The following is a 27,718-nucleotide window of genomic DNA, read 5'->3' on the forward strand; positions in this document are numbered from 1 at the left end:
CTCTTTATACATATTGGCCTGCTCCTTTTTGTTTTTTTTAAACTCTAGAGGCTAGTGAACTGATCAGTGAAAGAGTGAAGGCACACACATCACACTGACAACAACAAAGAATGCAGAAGCACTGTTAGCTGCAGAGATGACAGGTTGCTGGAGACAAGGTGGAAAGCAAAAAGCTGTAGCTGCAAGCCTGCTCTCTACTGGTCAGACAGAGATGGGGCAGTGCTGCTCCCAGAGCAATACATGGATGCAAGCACTTCGCAAGAGTCATGGCAATGTTAGCACGTTATATTGTAGTCATCTTAGGAAGGGGAGAGAAAGTGACCCCAAGTCTCAAAATCCTCAAATTCTGACTTTTAATTTTGAGTCCTAAATACTGAAAACCCACAAACTGAACGTTTCAGGGGGAGAAAAAAAAAAGAAAGTAAAGGATGTTAGTATGTCTCATCCAGGTCTGTGGGTTTTGTGAATTCTAGAATATGGTATTGGCTTATTACCTGCCTTAATTTAATATCTAGAGGTAAAGAGGATGATAAAAAGTGTTTGCCATGAACCTACTGTCATCTCTGTTAAATCATGCCAAAATAAAATAACCATTAAATATCATGAGTGTAAACACACACTCACCCTGATCAGTTAAAAAATAAATGTTGATTACATGACATTCCTGGGAAGCAAAAGCTGTAGATGTTTAAGGATTAGCCAGTATTTCTACTTAAATAATTTGAATTAATTGAGAGTCCCTTTTGCCAAACTGTTAACAAAAGGGAAGTTTTCACTTGTTTAAGTCCTGGCCACCTGACTGAGTCAGTGCGGACCGAGAGGAATCACGGCCAATTTCCATCATCCTCTTGGGGTTCTAGAACAGAGTGCGGAAACCAGGAGAATAAGGTACCTGCTATGTGGACTGCTGACAGAGGGTCCAGGCTGTGAGAGACTACATTTGCCCCGTGGCTGTTTGCAATGAACAGGGGGTAAAGAAAGAAGAATGTTCAGTCCAGGCAAATAAAGACAAGCTACTGATGAAACTAAATTAAAAGTGCAGCAAAGGAAACATAAAAAAAAATAAAAATCAAACGAAGTGATCAATACCCATGAACCAAGGAAACTGGCTTTTCTTTGCGCCTAGCTGAGTATGGAAATGATTGGAACATACACAGTGAACTTGAAAATAACTGTTTTGTCATTACATGTATGAAGAGTAGCTCTGGATTTAAAAAAAGTCACTACAAATTTAGCTCAATTTGTAATATGAAAAGAAAAAAAATTGAGTTGAATATGGGCAAATATATGTATTTCAAAATGCAAATGCAGTAAAACTAATATTCTCAATGAAAAAGGTTCCAAGGGCCTGCTTTGATAAGTCTGGCCTCTTCTCAGTCCCTATCCTCCCCACAATTTTGAAGGCCAAATAACTGTAGGTGCATTTCTGCACTCACAACTATTTGCTGGAATATTTAAGAGTTAGATAATTATAGTTCTGATTGTGTTTTTGGTATTAGTATTTATTTATTTAGCATCAGTGTATTTGGCACAACACTTCAGTCTCCAAAACTGTGGGTATAAAACCCAGAAATTTAAAAACCAGACCCCAAAGAATTATACAACTAAGCTATACATTATGGACAAAAATGAAAAAAAAGTAGTCACGTACATTAACACTAGCAAATTAGAGAGAGACAAATGTTTATTCAAATGTTAAGATGAAATCTCTTAAAATTCTACATGCTCTTTAGACAAAGATTTTATGGTAAAATACTTCTCCATTTCCTGTAATGGTCAGGCATCCTCCGCTTACATCTGTGGTATCAGCACTTTTATTAGTTGTTTGAGTTTAAATTCAAAAGATAAAAGCATTGACCTCTGAAATAAAATGTTAAGGTTTATATTCTTTCTCCTTTTGAAAAGCCAGTGTTCCTTTACATTCTCATACTAGCATCTAAAAGGAAACTAGTGAATGTAAAAAAAAGAAATCAATTTTAAGAGCCATAAAATTTATCAAGACAGAACTTAGAGGCTATACAAAAAGTGCAAATGGAGAAAATAAAAACAACAAACCCAAACAAAACCAACCTGATTGTTTTAAGAACTAAGGAAAAAAGCAAAGTAATCAACCAATAGAATTGCAGAAAAAGACAAAATAATTGCAGTTCCATTTTGGGCTCAGAGTATGGAAGTGTTAAGTACTAGGCATGTACAGCTATATTTCTTGGATTTTGTGCCAGCGATGTAAATAGACAACTCCAGAGTTGCCACCATGGCCATTTATTAGGTCCTGTGCAACTAGATGTTTTGCATAATGTTTTATGCCCTTCAGCTCTACTTAGCTGTTCATCCAAAGTCTCAATTAGACCATCTGCAACCTTCATCAGAAATGACAAAATAACCTTATTGAGAGTCTTGATGAAGCAGCTCTGAAGAGAAGGCCAAACAGAAACGGAGGACTGATTATACCAGACAAGACCAGACTTTGGGGTGCTGCCATCACTAGTGCAAAATACAAGAGACACAACATGCCATACCATGGTAAACCAACCACACTGACAGCCCTGGTTTTAGATAGTATTTACCACCTCTGATTTCATGCAGGATGGGATATGCAGCAGCGTTGGGGAAAGCAGCTGTGTTTTGTTCTTGGTTTATGCCATTTCCTTTCCTATCAAGTGAGAAGTGGGGCCTTCCGGCTGGCTAGAGCTACTGTAGATATCTAGACTTCCCACCCAGGAGGTGGAAGAAAATATATGACACAAAATTACCGTTCTCTGTCTGCTTGGAGTGCTTCTTCCAGATACAGGACTCACTGAGCCTGATGTGTCTAACTCATCAGCAGAGGACCATGAGGACAATTCCTAAAGTTCAGAAGGAATGGAGCTCAGAAATATAGCAAATAGCTGTTCAGGTAAGCAAACTGAAAAAAAAACCCGAGTGAAATCCCAGCAGAGTTACTTCCAAAGCAAATAAAATGAAGCAGTTAAATTGTGTTACCAAATTTTATAAGGCTAAGGCATTACATGTTTTCTCTGTTAGCCCTGAAGGAAAAGAAAAGCAAATAAGTAGTTAAAACTCTTAATTGCTTTAGGTAACACATTTTCCACCGAAGTCAATACATAGGAAAAACCAGTTGTTCTTTATTGGCCTTTAATTACAAGAAGAGTTTGGTACCTTAAACAGGCAGAAATTCACTAGAAGGAGGGAAGAATTGAGTTCTCATGCCTTATGCACTCTGCTAATGCAAGACTTTAAAAAAGTTTACTAAAGGAGAACCTTGAAATCTTTATACCTGCCATTGTTGGCAAAGACGCATGCATAACTATGTCTCAAATACCCTGAGATACACGATAATTTGAAAGCATTTGGAGTACAGCTTAAAGCTCAGAAGGCACTATGAGAGTTTTGTTAGCCTATTACAAGATTTATTTTATGCTTTTTCTTTTCTCTTTGACAGATCAAGCATTATCTTCCTTTCCAGTGACAACTGACACACTATAATTTTCAGTACTGCACCTAGAATAATTATCTCACATACTTTGCCAATTGATTGAATCAGTAATGGCAGGATAAACAAACCAAGATGTTCAATACTTATTGCTACACTAATTAGCCAAAAAATTATGGGATTAAAAAACCCCACCATATCACAAAAGAGATGTTTACATTATGAAGTGTATGATTACTTTATGATATTCAAGATTACATGTGTACTATCTTGATAAGTATTGCAGACAACAGAAACAGTGCAGCCAACAGCACTGATCAGAGAAAGGCAGTAAAAGAGTTGGAAGTGTGTGCCCAACAAACAGCAAGGAATAAAAAGATGTCACTTACCAGCTGACTACTTGAAATGTCTAGAATTTTCTCTAGGTCTTTAATATGACGTGTGACCTCTTTCAAGAGGAGCTTCAGTCTGTTTCCAATGACATGCACTTTTTCTTTGGCTTCAAGACAGTCCTTGCCTTCAGCATTGACTAGCAATTGGCAGGACATATCTTGCAGTGACGCCACCTTCAGCTGAGACTCCAGCAGTTCACGTCTGATTTGCTGTTGCCAAGGCAAGCACCAGATTTTTTTAATGGAAGTTAAAAAAGAAAAGGAAAAAAGCTGGAACTCACAAGACTGGACATTTGAAATTAATGAAATGGAAAGAAAAGAGAAGCAATAAAAATTTCTAATCTGACAGGAAGATAGAGAGCAGCCTAGTGGTTGCCTGAGATTTTAAATCACGAGTTATGCTACTAACAGAAGTGAGTAGCGTTCTCTACCACAGTGAAGTTAGTTACTGACACCGGTCCCACAGCTGTGTCTTACCATGCAATGTACAATGCTAACTCTCAAGAGACAGATAAATCTGATTAGGTGTTCTTTTGATGATGTGTTTTGGGAGAGAAAGGGGTGATTGTAGACCTACCATTAGAAGTCTGTGATGGTCCTGCAGCATTTCTGAGTCCAGGTTTGGATCAATGGGCGCAATCTCATTTTTTCTTCTGTCAATGTTCTCTAACCAAAGCAGCAAACCATGGCTCATTTCATGGAAATCCTGCAAGTGATGAGTCATGATTTTAATAGCACAGCAGAAAATTCCAGTAAAATTCAGGTTTTTAGTTTATCCTGTGATCCGTCCTACTGGCTAAATAACATAACTTACAAGGACGTGTAGAATAGTATGTTAGCATACTATCCCAGAGATGACAAATTTAGAAAAATCTTGGGCTGGAAATACATGCTTCAGGTAGTGCAGGTGTATCTTTCAGAAAACACATGCCAAAGCTGTACTTTGGCTTGCTTGGGCAAGTTTCAGACTGGATAATGAGCACACCAGACAATGATATGGTTTACATTTTTGATATGTGGGATGCTGACAGTTTAAAATAAGAGCAATACAGACCTGGCACTGCATTAATGCATCCTGCAATGAGCAGCGCCACTCTTCAATCATACTGCATACGTGGTCCCAGCGCACATTCATTTGAGACAGGCGCTCTTGAAGCTTCTTGCTCTCTTCGCTGTCTGACTGCGTGAACTCTGAGCTGCACAGATTGATGGATAAGATGATCGCTTTGCGGTTATCAATTGCTTTCTGCAGCTCCTTGATCATAAGACAAAATGGGATGGGGGAAGAAAGGATGGAAGTCGGTAAAACGTGACTTTTAGAAGAACCGAGCGGAGAAGGCACCCCAAGAATGCGATGATTTGCCATCAGCAACTGCAGAATGGTACCTTACTGTAACAGTCTCTTTACTCTGGATATGAGATTTCTGTGCTCACTTGGTGACTCTGCAAATGTTCATTCTTTAACATCTACTAAAATTTTACTGTAAGCATAAACTAGAACCAAGCCAATTAAGCTTGTAAAGTTTTAAAAGCCTAAAGTCATAGTTGAATTTTAAAGATCTGCCTCATGTTTCAGATATTTTAAAGGCAGAACAGGCCCAACAAAATTTAAAGAGATTTAAGACAACTGTAGTTTAGCTTATAATAAAACTTTTGCCCTCACTTCTCAGTTTTGCTGATAAACATAAAAACCAACATATTTTCAAGTGGAAACTGCTGTCAACAGTATTTTAAAATAAAAGCTTTTACTGAGGGAAAAGAAAACACACAAAGAGTATAAACAACTTACTCCAATTTATAGAAGCAAGATGTGTATAAAAACTCTGATTTGTTTACATTGGAAGCCACAAAAGAAACCCCACCTCTTTTGGTTTGGAGAGCACTAATAGGCTTTCCAAGAGCGGGTGAGATAAGAACAGGATTCTTATGAAATGCCCCCTTTTCCACCTACTTTACAGCATTTACTTAAAAGCCCCATGTCACAGTGACCTTTGTAGTACTTATGGCAGCTATATTTGGATTCCAGTGAAGATCAGCATTAATATGCTTTAGATGGATCACTGCCGGAAACAGTCTTTACTATCTGTCCACCTCATTCCTAGCATGGAGCACAGTGCGTTTTGACATTGGCTCCCTCATTTTTGTGCCCAAGCTTGTAAGTTCCTAGTAACTGAACATGAAGCTGTGGACCATCACATCTGCAGATCTCCATAGCTGTAAAATATCCAGGAGAGATCACAAAGGCAGCATTCAGATCCTGATGCATCTGAGATGACAGAAGAAGAAACAGGAATGTTGCAAAATGTCACCAAATTTTTCCTGCGTTGTCCTGGTGACAGCAGTGGGTAGGCTACAACCCCTTTGGGCACCCTCTCCTCCCTCCACACAAAGTAATATGTCCCAGTGAGGCATTTCTTTTAAAGTAGCTGTTTTGTTACCAGTTTGACTAGAAGAGATTTGATTTAACTGGGCTTTTATTTTTCCTTCCATCAGCTTGGCTGACATCAGCAATTAGCTGTACATTCTGGAATTACAGAATTGTCATAGAATTACTATTTTAAAAAGTCATTTGGATTATATAGTAAACGCCATTTTCTTGCCAAAAAGTGATTCATAAAATCACTTTCCCTGTTACTTCAGCTATCAGCAGTAGCCTGCAATGTGTAGACTGGAGCAAACCAGCTGCAGCTATTGGCAACCTCTTCAACGTACCTGCTGTGCTCAGGTCTGCTTACAAGGTAACTCATGGAAAAGAGAAATAAAACTCACTTTCAGTTTTTTAATTCTGAGCTCAATAGTTTGTATGTCAGTGCTGAGATCAAGGCGGCGGATCTTCTCCAGCTCCTCTTCAGTTTCTCCCAACCAAGCCCAAATGCTATTAAGGTCAGAGTTAAACTGCTGCCATTGCTGGAGGTTCTGCTTCATCCTCAGCTCCTTGCTTAGAGCTTGAGCCTGGATTAATTCCCATCGGTCAATTACACCTGGAATGATAAACACCAAATTCAACAAAAGCAAAAAAAACCACCAGCCACACACACAATTGCATCAGTTGAATCCTGTGAGGGACAAAAAAAATGCTCCATAAAAACCAAAAAACCCTAACACACAAAACACCACACTGAAAACTAAGTTAGGTTGAAGAATGTGATGTGAGAGAGAAGCAATGAAGAATCTGGGTGATTCCAGGCAGCAGGCAATTTTGCCACATTAAATGTCAGGCGTCTAAGAACAGAATCAAGTTGATATATGCAGGTCTCTAAAACAGGTTATGCTGGTATAAAGACATAATAAATTATTATAAATGCAAACTGGACAAGGAACCTGAATATGTCTAACTAGCCACATATTTATTATTATTTTCACGGGTATTTGTATCTATCACAATTTAATACTCATGCCTCACTACATTCGCCTAAGCTACCGCTGATGCACTGCATAAATATCAGTGCTAATAAAGAAATAAATTAAGGGCTATTTCTTCTTCTAGTTATCTTGAAATGCTATGGCAAAGGACAAATTGGATCACTCCATCAACTTAAAATAAAAAAATTTTTAAAACCAAAATAAAAAAGAATGAATGGGTAGCATATCTTGCCAAGCTAAGAATGGAGACGTTGTTTTTATACTCTTTGGATCAAATCCATGTTTTTACAATGCAATACCTCCAATCTACAGCTGATGCTAAAAATTAGTCAGGTAAATACTTCTACCAGGTGATTTCTGTACTGTAGACAGGTAGTATTAGAAGTGAAAGCTAATATTAGACGAAACGAATGTTGTCTTGTGTGTTTTGTTCAGCAATATAAGCAACATTTTTTTCATCAGAAAACATTCACCAAAAATGCATTGCATCCACAGGGACTTTCCAAAAGGCTTAGGGTTATGTTTCAAGATACGAAGGAGTTCTTAAAATGCACTTGTTTGCCTAATCTCTTTTTATGGCATATATAAGGAATACTTACTATTCCTTGCTAATCCTATTAAGAGATGTTAAACAGAACATGGCAACAGACAGAGTCATGCAAATATATACGTCAGTAAATAATACCAAGTCTTTATTCAGAAAAATGTTTGCTACTTTTCATAGTTGCTTTCCATCAAAGAACAAAATGTTATTTACCAGCTGTTTGTGTTTCAGTACTGTTCAGGTTAATAAGTCCAGATAATTTTTCTTCTTCCTCCTTCAGTTTATATCCAAGCCTTTTTACTGAGTCTATGCTTCCACTGCACTCACCTAGCAGCTTCATCTATGTTAACAAACAAACAAAAAAAGCCATCTCAATATGCACTTTTCCGGATTAATTGCACAGAAAATGCAAATTACAATGCAACTTCCAAAATTTTCCAAAAGGAGGTGTAAGTGTGAAGATAAAAATCTAGTAACTATAACAACCTGTCCTGATACTATCAAAGAAATATACATGGAGACAATAAAGGCTTAAAGCATAAGTTCAGACTAAGTAGAAATAACTCAGTGCCACTATGCCAAATTCTGCTGGATTACTTTAGGTACCATCCATTCTAAATGTTAGGACACTATGGCAAAGCCATTAGACGATGTGATGAATAAAATAAAAATAAGTGTGAAAATATTACTATGCATCCAAGTGGCTAATCTTTCAATTCTGTCAGTAATAAAATTATTTGAATTATTAGAGAGAGGTATTTTTCCTTCCAGAAAAACTCTTTAAGAAAGCTTTTTAATCATGGATTCCATACATGCAACCTTGCTTACATGATGTGTGTTTAAAATTCATCAGCAAGATGAATACTGTGCATGAAGCTATAAAACCTGCTTTTAAAAGAAGAGGAATTTTAAACAAGCATGTCATCATTAGATGTACAGAAACATGGGTGAGAAAGTACTTTTGGACATTTGCAAAAATGTAATAGGAAAATAAATTCCTTAGTGTCATGTTCTTATAATCTTACGCTATCGCAAACACACGAATAGCAAAAACAACAGCATGTGGTTAAGGGCAGCAACCATACGAGTGAGTAAGTCTAAGAAGCAGTAATATTTAATTGCTTTGTTAAAACAGCTGTATTTCTTGCAATAGCAAATCTAAGCCTGGAGGGGTTATTTGACTTGTGCTCAAAAATAAACGCACATATCCTTTGTAACTGGAATCCAGCTCTGGTCCTGTAGGTGTTTTGCTGCGTATGATGTTTTCCGTTTGCTGTATTTGGAAACGACTGGTGTCTAAGGCCTTGTCCAGCTGTCGGATATGTGCTTCCAGGGCACTAGGTTCTCCTGTAGCAAAAAACCCAAAAAAGTGACCGTCACCCAAGTTCTCCCAAAGTTTTTTTATCTTTTGTGCAGGCAGAAAAAATATCAGGAATACTATCTAGATTAGACAGCAAGGAGAAATGTGATTGCAGCAGTATAAGTGGTACAATGTCAAAGCAAACTGATAACTAGTTACATTAGAGGGTGTTAGCAACCTTCAGAGGACAGATGACTACACCAGTGAACATGCTTGCCATAAGCATACTATCAAAGAGTCCACAGTTTAAAGCAGGCTCGCAAACTATTCTAAAGTGACTCTTTCCCTCAGAGAATGCTTCACCTGTCTGAAGGGGAAAGATCACGGCAAAGAGCGCTCTAACCTCACTGAGTTTGGAGAACGCCTTGCTCCCTTTCACAAACACTCTCAAATAAAACCTTGTGTCCCAAACTCCTGATCCAGATGTGTGTTAAAATTTTATTTCACTTCATTTGTCTTTGTAGAACTGAACTTAAAAATAGTGGAATTTCGATCTACGTGAAAGGATCCTATTTGTACACAAATCTGGAGACTGAAAGTGGTATACAAATGCTAAGTGACACTGTTATAATGTTCTCAAGGTCCTTAGATGACTGGACATCTTGAAGGCCCAGAGCAAGTAGTTCATGACTGATTCAGACAACCACACTCAGCAGCAAAATTTATAGCATTTTTCCAATAAGGCATTTGACAAAGATTACGCTTAACAGATCTGCAAGATAGTATTATTCATCCAAGCCATTTGGAACTCATACCAACGTTTCTGAAGCAGGACTAACTTGTATTTTCCACAGAGAGGTCAGCTGAATTCTGTGACAAGAATTAACTACAGCCAATTCTAATCTGAAGCAGGCTGCAGCCTAGAGGACCACATGAGATCCCTCTTATCCATATTCTATGACTGTGCCTGATTTCCATCTGTTTACAAAGACAGTTTGAATTTGTTCATAAAGACACAATTAAAAAGAGAAAGGGAGACTTTTGTCCACCTAATTACAGAAAATGGAGCCTCTTGTATGGTTAATCTTTTGTCATACAAAACACTGCCTCACCCCAAATGGACAGAACAAAGTGCTCAGTACTACTTTTCCCTCACTACTTTCAACACCTTCACAGGTCAGAAAGCTACACACATTTTTCTATATGTAATGCCATTATTTATACTCTTAATCAATCATAATATTTTTTCACTAATTTGGGGAAAAAGATGGACAGTGAACCTGAAGTGTGTGCAACAGATGCTGAGATTTTAAATGCATGTTATTTCAAATTTGTAATGAAGTTGTCATTTCAAAAGAGGAAAACTGTGAAATCATGAGAGAAGGTATTTGTAAGTGTGTGTAATCCCTCTGGGAGAGTCATGTGACAAATGAAACAGTAGGTCTAATCTTGTGTAAAAATGCAACATAAAATATTCATCTTCCAATATAGAAGACTAAGAAAAAGACATTGTACTACAGTACCTCACCTTGGCATCGTTATCACACGAAACAACAACTAACCTAAAAGTTTATATCCAAGTAATAATCCAAGCTCTGGCTGTGTTAAAATAAATAAGTGCAAAATCAAACAATTAGGTATTGCTCTATGTGTTTTCCTTCTGCCTTTAATCTTTGTAGAAACCACTCTTCTCTCAGAGGTGTAACAGAGTATTAAGTCTGTTGAGGGACTCCAGAGAATAAAGACCAATCAGAGTAACCTACTGAGCAGTTTAGTCTAGTTACCCAAGGTGGGAGGGCCAATACTTCAAACATAATTGTTTCGTCCATGCACCTAATGATACCTTTAAGCGCAGTAGTAAAGCAGGATACTTTTACATTAACATGCCAATGCTGCCATGTAAGAAATATTTATCTTGTGAGTTGTGAGAAGTATAGCAGATGCTAAGAGTAGAGAAAGAAGTAATGCTTGTGCACTGTGGTATTTGCATCTGGCTACGCTTAGTCTTTTTTGATGCCTACCAGAGGTATTTTTGAGTGCGTTTTCTGTGAGTGTTACATAGGCCTCAAGAGTTTCAGGGATCTCTACATCTGAAAAAATAAAAGCACAGTCTAAAATGACAGCTCATCAATGGCTGTCTTCTCACAGCAGGAGTCCTTTTCATGGGATGGAATATATAAATGGTTCCAATAGCAAGCATTGTTTCTGGAGAAGGAAAAAAGGTGAAGACTGAAACACAGGGAACTTGCTGCAAAGTCTCTTAATATCCAGGCAAAACTGACTCTTTTCAGAGCAATGACCTAGAAAGCAAAAGACATACCAGTATGTCTTCCCCCACGAGTTTCATTTGGGCACTTTCACTTATTAAGATTTATTACACAAAGTACAAACACTTAGAAAGGATTTCCAACTTCACTGGAGAGCAAGACCCAAGATCCCACCTCAGGCTAAACACTCAGTTGCTGGAGTCTTGCCTGGGTAAGGACTGAGTTAAGATTTACTTAAGCACTTGATGATTTTGTCTGTGAAACTCTCCCACAGCATTTCTTCATCAGTTTGTTCTGCACTTCTTACCATATCCAGTATAGTTTCTTCTAGTCAGAATAACTTATGACGCATTGCTGTTACAGATGACATATCCCATCTGGCAGGCCACAAGCATAAATACACAGCCAATTCCCTGCAATATCACACACGCCTTTGCAACTTTCCAAGGCTGTAGTCATCCAGGAATCTTCATCGCTGTGTCTACGGCCAGACGGCCACTGGGATCACTTAGGGAAAGGTATTTAAAATCTTCAGGGGCTACATAAAATACTTTTCCATGAGCACCTTGGCCAAGCAATCACACATGTAATATTCGCTTCTTTTACTAGGAGAGAACTGGACACACAATTTGCCACCATACCTGCTATACCAGCTGCTCCTCTCAGGTAAAAGTCCTTCTCTTGTCCTCCGTCTTCTTCCTCAGAGTGCAGTGCCCGTGAAACGGCTGTCTCCAGGTCTCTGCTAAGGTCGTAGTCATGATCCCACTCCAGGGGAATGGAGTCCACACTCGCAGGGGTATCTCGCCCTGATCGCTCGCTTCTCACCGGCTGGGAAAGAGGCAGCGAAAGGTTGGAAGAGGGGTGCGGGGAGAGAACGCTGTCCGCAGATTTGTCATGCCAGTGTACGTCAGAGAGATCTGCTGATTCATCCAGATCCACCTCTCTGTCAGAGAGGTCATGTTCGTCATCTGTCAGCTAGAAGCATAATGCAAACAGAACCGATCAATGAAACATGCAGAGGCACTGCATGATCAGCCTGGGTCAGTGAAATAAAGCAGCACTAGGCAACAGTCACACTGATGGGAGTTCCATTTTGCGCTCTTTTTGCACTTCCCCTTCATTATTTTAAGCTGCACTAAAAAACCCGAAGCAACAAAGAAGTTCATAATGCCAGCTCATTTTAATTACTGAAGGCACCACAAAGTCTCACATCAAGCAAATGTCTCCCAACTTGTTACTGATGCGACTGCAATGCAGTCATCGAGTTAAAGAAAACTCTGTAATGAAGTCAGAGGAAGCCTAAGTGACCTTTACTGTGACTACTACTCTCATCATATTATTTTGTATTTTGAAAACCCTGGGCTTTGTTCCTTTCCTTCAGCAGAACTTGAGCTACCAAAAATCATCTTGCTCTCACTTATTCGGCTGTGTGTTCCATTCTGGAGACAATTTCCTGTCTCTCCTTATGGGGAGAATAATTTTATCATTGTTTTTTAAACAAAACAGAACTCAATAAGCTGCCAATGAAACCATCTGACGGAGCAGGGAGATGTTCTTATTACCAGTACCACACTGCTACCCCCATTAATAAGGTTTTATAAATCTCCAATTTGCATGGTGTTTCATGATGATTTACAAAAATTTCAGATCTGGTGAGTTTGCTTTCTGAACAGGACATAAATAGCATATAAAGAAGGGAGGCAGACGGTCAGGGTTGTAACAAAATTAAACCACAGGATTTTTGGAAAGTTACAGAGGTTTCATGTTAGTTCATTTCAACATCTTTCTCTCATCTCATTCTCACACTTGTAAAATGGCAACAAACCGAACAAAATGTATGCATGGAGGTATACACACAGGAAGGCGAATGAGTTTCTTGTGATAGCGTTCCACACGTCCAAAGACCTCTTGACAGTAACGACGTAACTCATCTAGATCTTCTTCAATGACAGCTGCATCCATGGGCTCGCTTTTCTCAATAAGTTGCTCACCCTGCACAATTATCTGCTCAATTTTGTTATTGTTCAGTGAAATTTCTTGCTGGAAAGCCTGCATAAAGGAAAAGCCCATGCTTTATCATTTTATCAATAAAATCAATATTACAACAACCTAAGTTATTAAGGACAGGTCAGAGTTTTTCAGCAAGAATGGTGTGGGTAACAAACAGGGATCATTCCAAATATTCTGGCATGAGCAACAACAAGCAATTAAATTTAGCATTCCACAGTCTTTCTAGCCCAAAACAGCGATACTTCATGGTTTACCATCTCATTCCTCACTTGTTGTATTTGGAAAGAAAGCTCTTCTCTAAACAAGCCATGCCCATGACCAAATGTCTAGAATGAACACAGATGCTAAAGCTAACACACTGGAATTTTGGATAACATGACATTTGATATTTTTCTCTCCAGATAATGATTTTTCTGATGCAGAAATAGCTGACAAATGTAGCAGTTCTTAGGTGTCAGCAATAAGAGAGACTTGACATTAGTAATTTTTATTGACATTTCCTTTTTTAATTAGGGAATGGACACTATCACCCTTGTTTTTTTTAAAATATATTTATTTATTTTTATTTTTCACAGCGCAAAGAACTTCCACTCTGGCCGAAAAGTACCTATTAAAACCTGATATAGCCCATAACTTCTGAGGTTGAAGTCTCAGCCTGCAAGTAAGGGACTGTATCAGGCTGCACTTTCGCATGTTTCTTGAATTCTTTCCCCAACATGAACGTTTTTACCCCTTCTTGCATCCCTCCTCCTGTTACCATTCAATCATTCTTTACCTTAAGTTGCTTTATTTTCGCTTGGACATCACACTCTGAGAAATGTTCAATGTTAGTCAGCTGCAGGTCCATCTCTGTTAGCCACACCAGGATGCTATCACGTGCTGTCTCAAACTCCTCACGCTGGCCAATAAAATGCTGGGGGGTGGAAAATGGAGTGACATGAAATGACCAAACAACCCAAAAAACCCCAGCAATAATGGTTCTCCAAAGAAATTGCTTTCATACCCTTCAAAACCAAGCTAAACTCAGTACACCTTCTTTCATTTCCTACAGGCTTTCTAAGGTTCTCTTTTCAGTAACATCACCTACAGCTGCAATTAGCTGACCTATGAAAGTTATCTTTTGTGAAGGAGCTGGTATTTGAGGTCACCAAGCATTTCCCTACAGACTTTGTGTGCTGGTTACCTCAAAGAGAACTGATCAGCTCCCTTCCTCCTCCAAAGGCAGAAATCCCCACAAAAACACTGTGCAAATGCATTAAACTGGAAGCTTCTGGAGTACATCTGATTCATAAGTATAGTAATGACACTGAAGGGCTTAAGACTGGAAAAATACTTTTAGCCTGCGCAGGATGGAGGTAACTCGCTTTTGTAAGTTGTCCCATCTTTGATTCCCCTCATGAACCATCTGCTTGAGGCTGCAGTCAGAGTCAGTGCGGTTCTCTCGGGCCAGGCGGCGATATTGTTTATTGATCAGTTCCAGCTGAGTTAGACTTTCATGGACTTGTCTCTGGAAGGCCTAAAGCAATATGAACAAAAGACACCATCAGACTTTTAATTACTGAAATCAGGATACATATATAAGTGTCTCCCTTTATTTTGACCCTACTTCTACACTTTGACCTGTGTTAGCTGATAGATTTCGCTATGGATGCAGATGTCTCCTGAGGCTACCCTGTTGAGAGGCTGCCTTCTGATTAAAATGAGCAAAATAAAGGAAGAAGTTTACAAAACCAACAGAGTTCACTGAATGAGAAATTGCAACATGAATACCAGTTACAATGGCAAAATCGGCAAAAATAAATAGACTTCCCTTTCTACTCAATCACATGGCTTTGTATTTGAGAACAGAAACAAAAACAATGAATATAAAACATTTTTTTAAAAAAAGAACAGAAATACAAGATTCCTGTGGCTTCACTGGATTTCCTTACACATACTGAATTTGCTGAAGTGCAAACATTGGAAAGATTTGAGCAACTGTTTATTCTGAGTTTTACCAAAAATAGGGGAAAATGGTACCGAAAGAATAATCTCTTTATCTTCAGTATACTGGTATCAAGTAAGTTTTGTCTTAAAATTTTCATGAAAAGAAAATTTCATGAACATCCATACCAACTAATGCCTGAGTAAGTGTCTGCACAATATACTTTCAGTGCTTCCTCTACTGTTACAAGCGCCTCAGGCACACAACTGGGGCGCAGAAACAGTAGGTGACTTAGGCCTTAAGTTTCAAGTTGTGACTAGCAAGCACAAAGCAAGTAGGAGAAAGCACCTTGTAAGGAGCTGACTGAATTAATCCCTTCAAAAATAAATTTTAAAAAGATGAATAGCTAAAAAAAAACCCAACTTATTTTTATGTCATCACAGAAACAGAAAAGCAATCAAAGGAAGACTTCTAAACGTAAACTACACCAGCTCTTTTGAATACAGTTAGGTTTTGGCTCCCATTGTAGTGCTACTAACTTGCCCTCTGATATTCCTCACAGTGCAAATAAAGAGTCAATGTCTCCCAAAATTAGACACCATCCTTACTGGAAAGTGTGATAGGCAATATACTTCTCTACAGAAATTTTCGTTAAAATCAGCTAACACATGAGATTTCTACATAAACAGTATGTACTCTTCATATTGTACCAGTCAAAGCTAAAAATGAAATAAACACATTTCTGCTGTAATACCAGAGAAAAAAGTAAAGAAGTTGGTTTGAAAAAAGAAAAACGATCAAAGTCTGTAAAGTCCTCTCAATATAACTATTCCTTTCATTAAATGGCCATCAAATTAGGTAGGGGACCACCAACAAGGAGCAAATGGGCTTGCACCTGGAGTGAAATGCTCAGTAGAACTAAATTCACTTCAAATTGCACAAGGAGGCAATTCTTATATCAGAGGCACAAATCTGGCTATATTTACTAGGACCATGAAATCTAGAAGTGTGCAGCTGTTGTTTCACCTGTTACCAAGTCTTGTCCAGCAAAAGAACAGCTGTGTATTTGTCCTCCATTTTTTCAGCTCAGCTACACAAGAATTCATCTGTTATGTTCCTTCCTGTAACCTCTTTTCATTTCTCCATAAATTACTGGAGAGGATGGAGTTTGATTTTGTCCAGTGAAGTCACTGACAGCCATCTCTGACCTCTATGCTCAGGAACTGAAAGGTTCTTACACAATCTGCTGGGATCTTTTTATTTGTTTTTGTTTGGTGGGTTTTTGTGTTTTGGGGTTTGGTTGTAGGTTTTTTTTTTTTTTTAAATTCAACTGCAAATACGGAGGGGAAAATAAATTTAGAAAGAAAGCTGTCTAGTTAAAGCAGAAGCCTACTTCCCTTAGTATGTATATATGGCTGACTTTATATTGACTCCACTGAATTACTGAATTCCACTGAATTTGAACACCACAACTTTTGTCACTTGCATTCCTACTTTTTGGTAGGTGTAGAAAGTAGGTGCTCAAAAATAAAAAAACAAAACAAACCACAAAACAACAAAAAAACCCAGAAAGAACCAAACTGCAGGGGAAGGAGGCTTCTGGAGAGGCTGTTAAGCTGTTATCTTCACAGCTAGTTGCTGCTGACACTATGTAGACAGGAAAAATTCCACAAGTCCGCAGGAGAGGGAAGGGCACCGTAAAGGCTGAGTGAGGTTCAGTGAAACAGACTTCGGGCATATTCAGATCATCTGTAAAAATCAGTCAGCCAAGGTATTTTTGGTACTGTTTCTCATACAGAGACTCACTAAACATGAGATTTAGATCCTGAGCACTGAATAAAGGGACAATAGGAAGCAGGCCTGAGACAGAATACTTGTGTCCAGGAAGCAAACATTTTCATATTACGGCAATCTACCTCACCATAAGTAAGTCTGGCAGTGTTTAACAACAAAACCTAGCCAGTGCATTCAGAAATGTGAATGTCAATTACAAAACTTGAATCAGCACTTCACAGTTTATGTTTTTGAATCAATTGTTAATCCAAACAGTATTAAATGGTCTTAGATGTTGTGTAGAATTTGCATTTCTTCTTCACAGCAAATACTTTACAGCACCTGACTGTTTACAGAACTGCCTAAAGAATTTGTTCTCTTTCTTCAGAATTACTTTTCTCTCTCATCTTGACATACTCCTTGCAAATATGAAACCAAGCAAAAGATTTTCACCTGTGACTAGCTATACAATGTGTGTATGCACTTTACACACAGGTATACACTCCATTGTAATCATGAGCCAAGCCATCACATTGTAGTAGTAGACACGACAGAGTTCTGTAACAAGCTCTGAAGCATTGACTGAAGTGACAGCTTGTCAGTTTTGAAGCATGCACTTAACTTTTACGTCATAGGGGACACCATGTGGACGTATAAGATTACTTGTACAAACATGAATTTCAGGTATAATGATCTAAAATGGGGATACTGGACATTGTATGAAATAGGTAAAGAGTTCAGAGGGCTGGTTTCAGAGAGTTACAGAAAGAAGAGAAGGGATAAAATTAAAGCAAAAGCTAAAACATGCAGCATGCATTTGAAGAGGTATTTGGTGAAGGGAAATTTATGAATGCTCTGGAGCACCTACTGACTGGACATATTACAAAGTTGCAGAAATAACAAAGGCAAGAATTTTAACTTTGGTGAACAAACAGCAAGTGAGTGCATTTTCAGTTACCACCTTCCACTGTTTTTTCATCCTAGAAACCTGCCACTGAAGGCAGCTACAAAATCATCAATTCCACTATATTAATTCAGTGTCTCTGCTGGGTGACTTGTGTATGAGAAGGAAGAACACCAGCTGGCTGCTGTAATGTGATCAGTAGATATTAAATTTCGACTATTATAAATCACCTCAAATTTCTTCAGTTCTTCTTTAGCAATCGTGTAAAGCACACCAGAGGAGCTTGGGAAAGCAGCTGTCTTCTCAGAGAGTTTTAGCCAGTCTTCAAATCTAGAGTAGTCATCCAAAAACTTTTGCCATAGCCTCCACGTCTCTTCAATTCTGCAATAGGTAACGGAAAATTAGGGAATGCTTGGACTGAAGGCCATCTGACCTACAGAACTTTAACTAATCATCTACAACGGCAAACTAGGGCTGCACCAGTAACTGGCTCTTAATCTAACTCAGACAGCCAGGCTGATGAACAGACCACAGGGAAGGCTGGCTCATTCCAGACTGAGCTAGAATAAGATTATGGCAACTTTTTTTAAATGCATCTAATTTTGGAATCAGTATTTAAAGGAAGTTCTGAGCATGCAATAGGAGCTCTAAAATTCTAAGCACATGCTAAATATCTTCTGAAATATGGTCCCAGTGTATGTACCTAAGCTAGCATTTTAGAGATTAGAGTTTCCACACTACCTTCAACTACAGAACTTATTCTTACAGAATGCTAAAGATGTTGCAGCATATATTTTCAAGTTCTCAGTCATTATTCTGCATGGCAAAAGGACATGAACATTTTTTTTTTTTGCATTCACCAACAAGCGGTAAAATGCTATCTCTTGATATATACTGTAAACATATTTTTATTTGTTTACAAATAAAAAAAAAGTTAAAAGTTACTCCAACATTTAAACAAAACAATTTGACTGCAATTGAATATGTAAAAATAGTGGCTGACTCTTGATGCCAAAATCAAATTGGCTTAATACTGAGACTGTTAAATCCCAAGAACTTCAATGAACAAGATCTTTTTTGGGACAGCTTGTATTACAGTGGAACATTGTCTGGTTTTACATACAGAATACATCTTTCCCAAATCTTAGATACACAGGTCTGAAAAGGACCTGATCCATGCAAAATTTATGCTTTGTTGATGCTATATTGTTTAACGTGAAGTACGACATCTGGAAAGTTGCTTTTTAATATGAATAATTGTTTTTAGTACAATAAAGATCCTAAATACTGATAGCTCAGTTAACTTACTGGTACAAATCTACTAATAGTATAATATGTACATTGCAAGAAAGTAAAATAGAGTTCAATGCATTGTTCCACATTAACTTAGAATAGTTCTGAATTACTTTGCTGGACACAAAGGTATGAAGAGCCTTTATATTTTCAAGACAGACTGTGTCAAAGATTAAACTTATAAGCTATATTTATATATATACACTATACAAGAATTACCATGGCAATAGTATAAAATTACTTAAAGATAGTAATCTGTGGATATAGAGCAGCAGAACTTAAAACCAACAGAATTTTGGCAGAAAATAAAGAAAACTTTTACTAAACACATTAAGAATATCCCACAAATCCAAAGATCATATTAAGTTCAAGTCAGCATTTTGAAAAGTCATAAACTTTACCTAGACTTCTTGATATGACTGTGTAAACATCACAGAAATCAGATTCATGACTTAAAAGGTATGAAAAAGATCTTCATAAACACAGGAGTTCAAACAGTTAAACATATATTATTACTGGTCAACACGGAGTATATAGCATTGGCCCAATCTAGCCTACATCATTATGACTATCAAAATCACCCACGCTATCCTAGATGGGAGTAGAAAACAGTGAACCTTCTGGATATCATGGCATGCAGTGTACAGATGGTCTAAGCAAGTGCAGTAAACCAGACCACACACAAGATGCACACACTTGCTCAGCAAAGCTAAGGTGGGCAGGTGAGGAAACTCCAGATGAGTATTCAGTCCTAAAATTCTTCCAAATAAACAAAATCAGACATAAGAGAAACCATCGAGGAACATCAGGTGCATGAAAACCCTAACACCTGGAATAACATTCCACCCATTCCATAACATTTCCTCATCAGTCTCAGTAGGTCTAGAGTAAACTTAAGTGTTAAAACTCTCCCTTTTAATGTTTTCTAGATCTCTTTGAGTTACTGCTATCATTGAAAGCTTTCTCTAGTTTCTCTGTCATCATTTCTATGAAGCACAGGAAATAAGACATCATTCCATCAAAGGCCTTGTGAGCAAAATTTGATAATCAGTATCTATACCTTGTATAAAGGCACATACAAATGCAATCCAAAATTTCTTTTTTTCCCCTGCAGCATAACAGCTATTGGTTTTTATTCAGTGCATGATCTTCTTCTGACCCCTTTTTCTTCAGTACTACAACCCTATAACATACATCCCATCCTGTATTTGTGCCTGTCAAAGGAAATACTGATTTGTAGGCATTTTAGACTTACTTAAGTCTCCTTTCCATTGACATTGCACAAATGTTCCTCCACCTTCTGTCAAGATTGCGTGTAGCCTGCTGGATAGAGTCACACTCTGCTTCTGTGGCACAAGCATCACAGTCATGAAGAAGCACTTCACACAGATTAAGAACAGATGCCACTCCAGTGCTGTGTTTCTCTATGTCCCTCTGAAGTTCCTGCAGGTGAAGAAATTAATTCTTAAGAGAAATTGCAAAACATGCATAAATACAAATGCATTTCTCTTCTATTTATTAAAAAAATTAATAAGCTTGCAACCAGGAGGAAAACATCCAATGAATATCTATTAAGAGACTGCATCTGCGCAAGTAGTGTTGCAATGTTATCAATGAAGCCAGGAGAACCTGGCAGCATGCACAGCTCTCCCAGGGACTACGAACACCAAACCATAACCTGGGACAAACTGCCAGAGCTTTGCATGCTCAGCTGAGCATCCTTCACATTTAATCAATCATCACCAATAAATGGTGGAATTATTCCTTTCCCATTATCACAGAAAATGTAAAGCAGAAGTTAGAAGTTTGGCAAGAAAATACGTTCTTATCCACTGCGGGGGTTCGGTGGAGGTGTCCTTCATGAACCTACTTTTCCCCAGGTGAGCTAGCTGCAAAGTGGCGTGTTTGACAGGGAGATCAGCAGCAGCACATGTTGACCATTGCATCTCTAGTAGGAGATTTTTCTTCCTTCAACTTTCCAATTCTATGGCATTTTCTTTGGAAATGGAAAAGGAAAATTCAGGACAGCTACTGAAAATGCACTTACACTGTCTTAGCACTTATTGTGCTAAGTGCTATGTGATCGGTATTATTTCTCCTGTCTGTTTCTTGGTTGCAATGGCTTGTGATAATGTTTCATCTTGAAGCAACGTTTCAGCTTCAGTTTTGAACTACAGGTTCAAGTTAAGACAAGCCACAAAAGTAACTGGCTATTGCTCTTGGATCAGTGCAAGGAAAAGAAACCCTGCTTGACTTCTGCCTACATTTGCAATGAGTCATCAGAATATTAGATGGAAAAATCAGGATGGACAGTAACAAAGCCAAGACAACATCATTCCTAAAGTGACAAAGAAGTACTAATGTGACTACACCGAACAGTGATAATGTCGCCTCGCCTCTACAATACTATGTTCACTTCTGATTCAGGTGAAGAAGGAACTATTAGGACAATTAGAGATGCGGAAGTGTATTTAGGAGAACAAGAACTTGGCAACTTGAGGATGAGTAGAGATAAACTGCTTTTTATAATTTTGCTAGTGAAGTAAACTATAACATGCACAGGGAAATATAGTGTCAACATATTGTGTCTATGTATATTTAAGGCCTAACTAAAGGAACTTTTCTTACAACTAGCAATATGATGTTCTGAAAACATCTTCCAGCGGGAAATGAGATCTAAATGTAGAATCTAAAAACCTCATCAAATTTGAAATGGAGCAAGGTCAACTTGTATCAACCATCTGTTTTGGTTGTTTGGGGCAACTGGGGTTGGACTCAACAAAGTAATGCATTTCCTCTTCTCATATATGAAACAGAAGGCTGTTCTGGGAACATCTACATGAGACCATCAAGTGGAAAATCACAATGTTTTCTTCCTCAGCACTGGCCCTTTCATTTTCACTTGCCTGAAAAATACTCTTTCATTATTTCCAAGTGTTTATTCTTCTTTCTCCCCGTCCTGAAGTGTTCTATAAGGGTGGATACTATAAACAGATGCAATACTCTATGAAACACATACTCCAGACAGCTATGCGACTTGAGGTTAAGCAAGTTCAGGTAACACAATCTCCCCTTTGCTGTTTTGGAGTGGATCAGTAGTGAGAACTGCCAGTTGGTGGTCCTGAGGATTCCTAAGGATTAAACTTTTTTATTCACCTACGGAACCTTTCTACAAGCGATGTCTACACTATTTTTCCCCCACACCCTTATATTTATTTCCCAGACTTGAAAGTTTTCAATGTTTATAGAGAACATTTAGCCTCTGGGCTAGTTCACAAAGGAGCACCACTTTTATGCACTGCTGTCACCCACATACAGCCTTTTTTCCTTTATCAACCCAAAAGCAAACACTATTTTTTCCACGTTTTAAGTGGTAGCAGATTGAGAAAGTACACAAACAAGTAATCCTTGAAATGCAGTTTCTGACCCTAGGAAAATACTGCAGTGAATTTATCCTACCTTCCCCATGATATCCAGCTTCAATTTTGTCTTTTATTTCACTACAGAGACCAGCAATCTGCAAAGCTGAAGTAGATGCTGAGAAGTAGGTAATGGAGTTACAGAAATGGAATTTGGTCCTCCTCTTTCACAGCATAATATTTTTAATGTAATTCTGTATAAGAACAACTGGTAGCAGTACAAGCAAGGAAGGTATCATGACCTCAGTGGAAGATCAAACATGGAAAAGAACATAGGTCACTAATGGAAGAAGAAAGAGGGATGAAATACTTGAGAAGATGGCCAACATACTGGCCTTCAGAGATGCAGTGGATAGTGATGGAGTGTCTGACTAATAAAAACACTGGTTGCCATACATTGAAGGTGGGTGGGTTTTTCAAATTATTATTATACCAAGGCTTGCAGTGTTATCAGATCAAATTATCCTCAAGTTTTGAATCATGGCATCCTCCCAGGATAAGATTCACCTCTATTTCTCCCCTTTGGCATTCAGATGAAACAACACACACTACTACAGAACATCGCTGCACGCTGTCACTGCATAGGGGTCACCACGAGGAAACAGCAGAAGGCAGAGATACACCAGTCTCTGTGCCCAGAGCAAGTCCCATAAGTGGTTGCAACAAACTGCAGGATGCCTGCATAGGGATACTAGTAAAAATCTGAAGTATCTACTTTGTTGATAGCAATGCTTAGCCCTGCCCAGCACTTCATTGTCTCAGAAACAATACTCATTAGTGATGCTTGTGTGTTATAGATTATTATCCCTATGTAAATTTCATACAGAATATTAATAAGCAATTAATAAACAAATCAGTTGGGGACCCAGCAAAAACTCTGAAGGAGTTATTGTGTTTCAGTCCCTCACTGAGCTTAAAAGAGCAAAATACCAGTTTGTACACTTCACAAATTAATTATCCCCAAAACATTCTGCCACTTCTCCTCCCATGCATTTCTTTCTCCAGAGGAGAAACAACCCAGGAGAGCATCTAGCTCATCTCGAATGAGACACCAGAAAGGTATTTTTGCCAATAAATAACCAACAGGATCACAACAGAACAACAGTCCTCTTCAGCAGTGACCTTCTAGGTAAAACTGCCCTGGGTAGTGAAGTGGAACAGGAAAGATAAAGTATAGCAAATCTTCTTAGGAGTAACAGTTTTTAATGACAAAAACTGGTTGACTTAGCACTTCTCTGCCATTCCAGTGTTGATTATTTTGTTCTAGCACTGCATAAAGGCTTTGTGTGCTGTAAACCAACCAATTTTAAATTCACATGTATAGCTCATGCATCTCTGCGTGCAAAGTGATTCTCAAACAAGCTGCAAAATAAAACTGAGTTAGAAAGGTTGCTAAAAAATAGTGATTTTCAAGCATGTGCAAAATTTGCGAGGTCTAATAGGTGTCAGTTTTGCCTCTGGAACAGACAATTCAAACAAACAAAAACCACAAATCCCAAAGGAAAAACAACTGCAATAGCTCGTTCAGGTTACATCTCTTGGTGCCTTACCTTTCTCGGAAAGGTCAATCAGCTCCTGGTGGATTCGATGTCAAAACCAGCAGAAGGCTCTATAAGTGACACAGTAAGTACCACTTGCCTTGATATTTAAACATTTCTTTGCCCTCTTAGCATCGAGCTGGGTATGGGCAGCCCAAGAACTGTCTACTTTGGTTCTCCCCATGTGATCATGCACCTGATAAGTGTGTTGTATTTTACCTGCTGTTCATTTAGCTTCCTTTGTATCTCCTCAGAGTCACAAGTTTCATAGACGATAGGTTTGGACAGCTCTGATTCAATGTAGGCAAGCCAAGATCTCAGGCTACTCATGTTTTTATCCAGCTGCTGCACTGCAACGAGGGTCTCCTTCAACTTCTTTACCCTGTAAAGAAACACAAACAGCGTAAGTACACCCTGAAGGAGAATCTCCACAGCACGTGTTTCAGGAAGTTTTCAGAGAAACTTAACTTAGATGGCAAGTTCTGTTCTGAAGTCTTCCTTTATTATGAAACAGAAGTATATTGTATGTGCAAATAATCCTGCATTCATGGGTTCTGGCTAAGAAAAATTAAGATCTTACTTACGCCAGACAACATTTTCAAAGCTTCTGTACCCCTATCAGTTGAGTTAAACGTTTGTTAAGGAAATAACACTTTTTTTTTTAAATGAACTCAGACACACCAAAGCCCCAAAACAATCTAAGTAATTTACTTGTGTATTTGACCAATAGACAACAAATAACTTACCCATTTAACCAATAATGGTGGTGGAGTGCACCGAGTGGACAGGCCTTTTTCACCCTGGTGATTTCTAAACATTCGTATCATAGAATGGTTTGGGCTGGAAGGGACATTTAAAGATCATCTAGTCCAACCCCCTGCAGTGAGCAGAGACATCTTCAACTATATCAAGTTTCTCAGAGCCCCGTCCAACCTGACCTTGAATGTTTCCAGGGATGGGGCATCCACCACCTCTCTGGGCAACCTGTGCCAGTGTGAAGACTTGTCCTTGAATGAATAAGTTTTAGAGAGAGAAATCCAGCTGAGAACTTAGTGAGAATTCCTGAATCCCATGGGCTGCTTTACATTGTTCTTGGTCTTAATGGAATACTTCAGATTTAAACATGTGAAACTGGGATGTAACTGTATGGCGATTTCTAACTAATATTTTTCTTGAGACCCTGACCCTGCAACAGCAATGGCCAGGAAAAAAATAAATAGCACAGTTTTTTTTTATTCAAGGGAACATTAAGCTTAGAGAGTGAGGAAAATTTGACTAAACCTTTATCCTGTCTTGATGTTTTTTCCTTCAGCTGGTTTCAACTGCAAAGAAGTCTGTCAGTAATTCCCTCCTTCCTAACCCCATGTTACATAATGTACATTAGTGGATTCTGAAATTGTTTCTAAGCTTTCTTTTTTTTTTCTGTTTATGTAGTACCACAAACAATTTTGAGTAACATTCCCTTTTATGCTTCTATTGCTCTTCCACTTAAGTGTTTCAATATCAGAAAGCTTTAAGAGATGAGTGCAGCTAGGAATAGACTGACTAAATCGGGTTGAAAATTACAAGATTGCCAGATTCGTCAAACAAACAAAACGCCACCTGACTATCCAATAATGCAAACAGAGCAATTCACATTTTTCCATAATACTAACCAGCAAATTTATCAAGTGTTTCCATATTTAAAGCAGTAGGTGCAGCTGACCATTAAGAGTATAACATGGGTGTCCTTTTCTTAGCAAAGAGAAATGCGGAGATCTTATCATCAACTTAAAAACCTTAAAAGTTAAATCTTTCAAATTTTTTGTTCTCTTTCTAGCCCTCTCTTTAGGTCACAGAGGGTCTAATTGTGGCTTTTTAGTATCAAACATGCTTAAGAACAGTTCAAATGCATCTTTCTTGCCGGAGTCTCTTGACCAGCAGCTGTAGGGTTGTGATCTGAAGAAAAAATCTGGGTAATCTGAAAATCTGGCTATGAAGGGACTGAAGTCAACACAATTGTGCTAAAAGACTATCCCAGTCCCTATCATCAGGTTATCCCAAAACACAACTATATGTTTAGCCTTGCAGAGATACTAGGAGAACCACCAATGTCTGCGGGCACCATCTCCTCGCCACCTATGGTTGTATGTACAGTGCTTTGTGGGTTTGGACTAATTGCAGCTTGCTCATAGGGTGAGTAAGAAGGTTGGTTATCACTCTTCTGGAATTCTCATACAGCTTTTCAGTCTCTGCCATTTAATTAAGTGGAGTGAAACACTGCCCATCTTCTGCTTAGATTTTAAAGGCTGGGTGCCGCTGATCCTTTGCAGGCACGCTGGAGCGGGAAATGGAACAATGAGTCATGTCAGCCCTGTGTAGAAGCAATGTGACTCTGTCATTTGCAAGCCCAAGCTGTGGACCAGGCTCTTCTTGTTTGCAATTGAATAGTACCCTAACCTCTGCTGGATTTTATTTACATTTTGCCTGCAACACCTGATAAAGGGCCCGTCATTTAGAAAGTGCCCTCTTTGCCTCAGGCAAACTGCATGAGAATATATCCCTGCCAAAGAAAAAAACAACCTCGCCCCAAACAGAGCTATTTCCGGTCACATGACATAAGTTACTCAAGAGAGAAAAAGAAAAAAAAAACTCAACATACTAGAAGAACACTCCAACCAAAACCAAAACCAACTCTGAACTGCGCTCCCACCAAACTGGTCCAATTCCCTGCAGCTAAATTCCAGAAGTTAAAAAAAAAACCCTGAAAGAACAAAGGACAACTTACTTCCTGCACCCCACTACATTTACTGTTAACAACACTGTTCTTTTTTTTGTACCAAGTCTAACATAACAGGTTCCTTGCCTGTGGTACAAATCAAGCAAATAAACAAGTGCTTCTTAGAGTACGCTGGGTTTACTTCTTTTGATTGAACTGCAATACAGTGCTGGGCCTCTAGCTACTCTGAAAACATATCTGCAAACAAATAATAGATGTAATTCATCCTGTCTGAGTTTTCCTTCTGAATTTTAGCAGGCAAGATGCCTGTGCTCTTCGTCTTACTGTATCCTGTACATGTGTACATGTAACTACATAATTCGTGTGCAACAAAAATACCTCTCTCTCTCAAAAATGTAACAGCTCAAAATCCTGCCTTTCCATGCTAATGGCAGGGCCTGAAAGCTAATGATATGAAAAGCTCTGCTTAGAGACAAATGTCAAATTGTAAACTATTCAAGTATGTGGGATGGCTAGCCAACTGTAATTTTGAGCTTTTGAGATGTCACTTACAAGATTATATTTAAACAGTTAATTATTCCAATAATCATCTCATTCTTTTGTTGTAGCGCTATGCATGTTACTGCAAGAGGCTCGAGATAACTCCTCTCCTTGACAATGAAGATTCTGCATTGAAATCAAAGGGTTGGACCCATAACATGGTGGTTTTAAAGGTTGTTTTTTATTTAACACACACACTCACACACATATCAGTGTTGCTACATTTTACAAATACCTAAGACACTCAGAAAGGAAAATACTGCAGAATTCAATTGTTTGTTTTTATGGTTTACTAATGA

At 38.4% G+C, this 27,718-nt stretch overlaps 1 protein-coding gene across 4 annotated transcripts in view; it reads right to left on the reverse strand.

Moving 5' to 3' along the window:
- Positions 1–27,718, reverse strand: part of SYNE1 (spectrin repeat containing nuclear envelope protein 1) — a 310,687-nt gene that overhangs the window by 6,966 nt on the left and 276,003 nt on the right. For 2 of the 4 annotated variants that reach the window (XM_064447054.1, XM_064447052.1), the window contains 16 exons: positions 24,380–24,542; positions 20,459–20,646; positions 18,141–18,291; positions 14,643–14,825; positions 14,085–14,222; positions 13,157–13,348; positions 11,941–12,274; positions 11,054–11,122; positions 8,937–9,079; positions 7,946–8,072; positions 6,595–6,806; positions 4,880–5,080; positions 4,403–4,531; positions 3,823–4,035; positions 2,754–2,846; positions 893–951 (listed from right to left, as the gene is read on the reverse strand). In XM_064447054.1, the coding sequence (XP_064303124.1) occupies positions 893–951; positions 2,754–2,846; positions 3,823–4,035; positions 4,403–4,531; positions 4,880–5,080; positions 6,595–6,806; positions 7,946–8,072; positions 8,937–9,079; positions 11,054–11,122; positions 11,941–12,274; positions 13,157–13,348; positions 14,085–14,222; positions 14,643–14,825; positions 18,141–18,291; positions 20,459–20,646; positions 24,380–24,542 (2,595 nt within the window). Of the gene's footprint in view, positions 1–892; positions 952–2,753; positions 2,847–3,822; positions 4,036–4,402; positions 4,532–4,879; positions 5,081–6,594; positions 6,807–7,945; positions 8,073–8,936; positions 9,080–11,053; positions 11,123–11,940; positions 12,275–13,156; positions 13,349–14,084; positions 14,223–14,642; positions 14,826–18,140; positions 18,292–20,458; positions 20,647–24,379; positions 24,545–27,718 lie in introns of all 4 variants that reach the window. The other 2 variants (XM_064447055.1, XM_064447053.1) reach the window with 2 other exon arrangements.

Source organism: Phalacrocorax carbo, chromosome 3 (assembly GCF_963921805.1).
Source record: "Phalacrocorax carbo chromosome 3, bPhaCar2.1, whole genome shotgun sequence".
Classification (NCBI taxonomy): domain Eukaryota; kingdom Metazoa; phylum Chordata; class Aves; order Suliformes; family Phalacrocoracidae; genus Phalacrocorax; species Phalacrocorax carbo.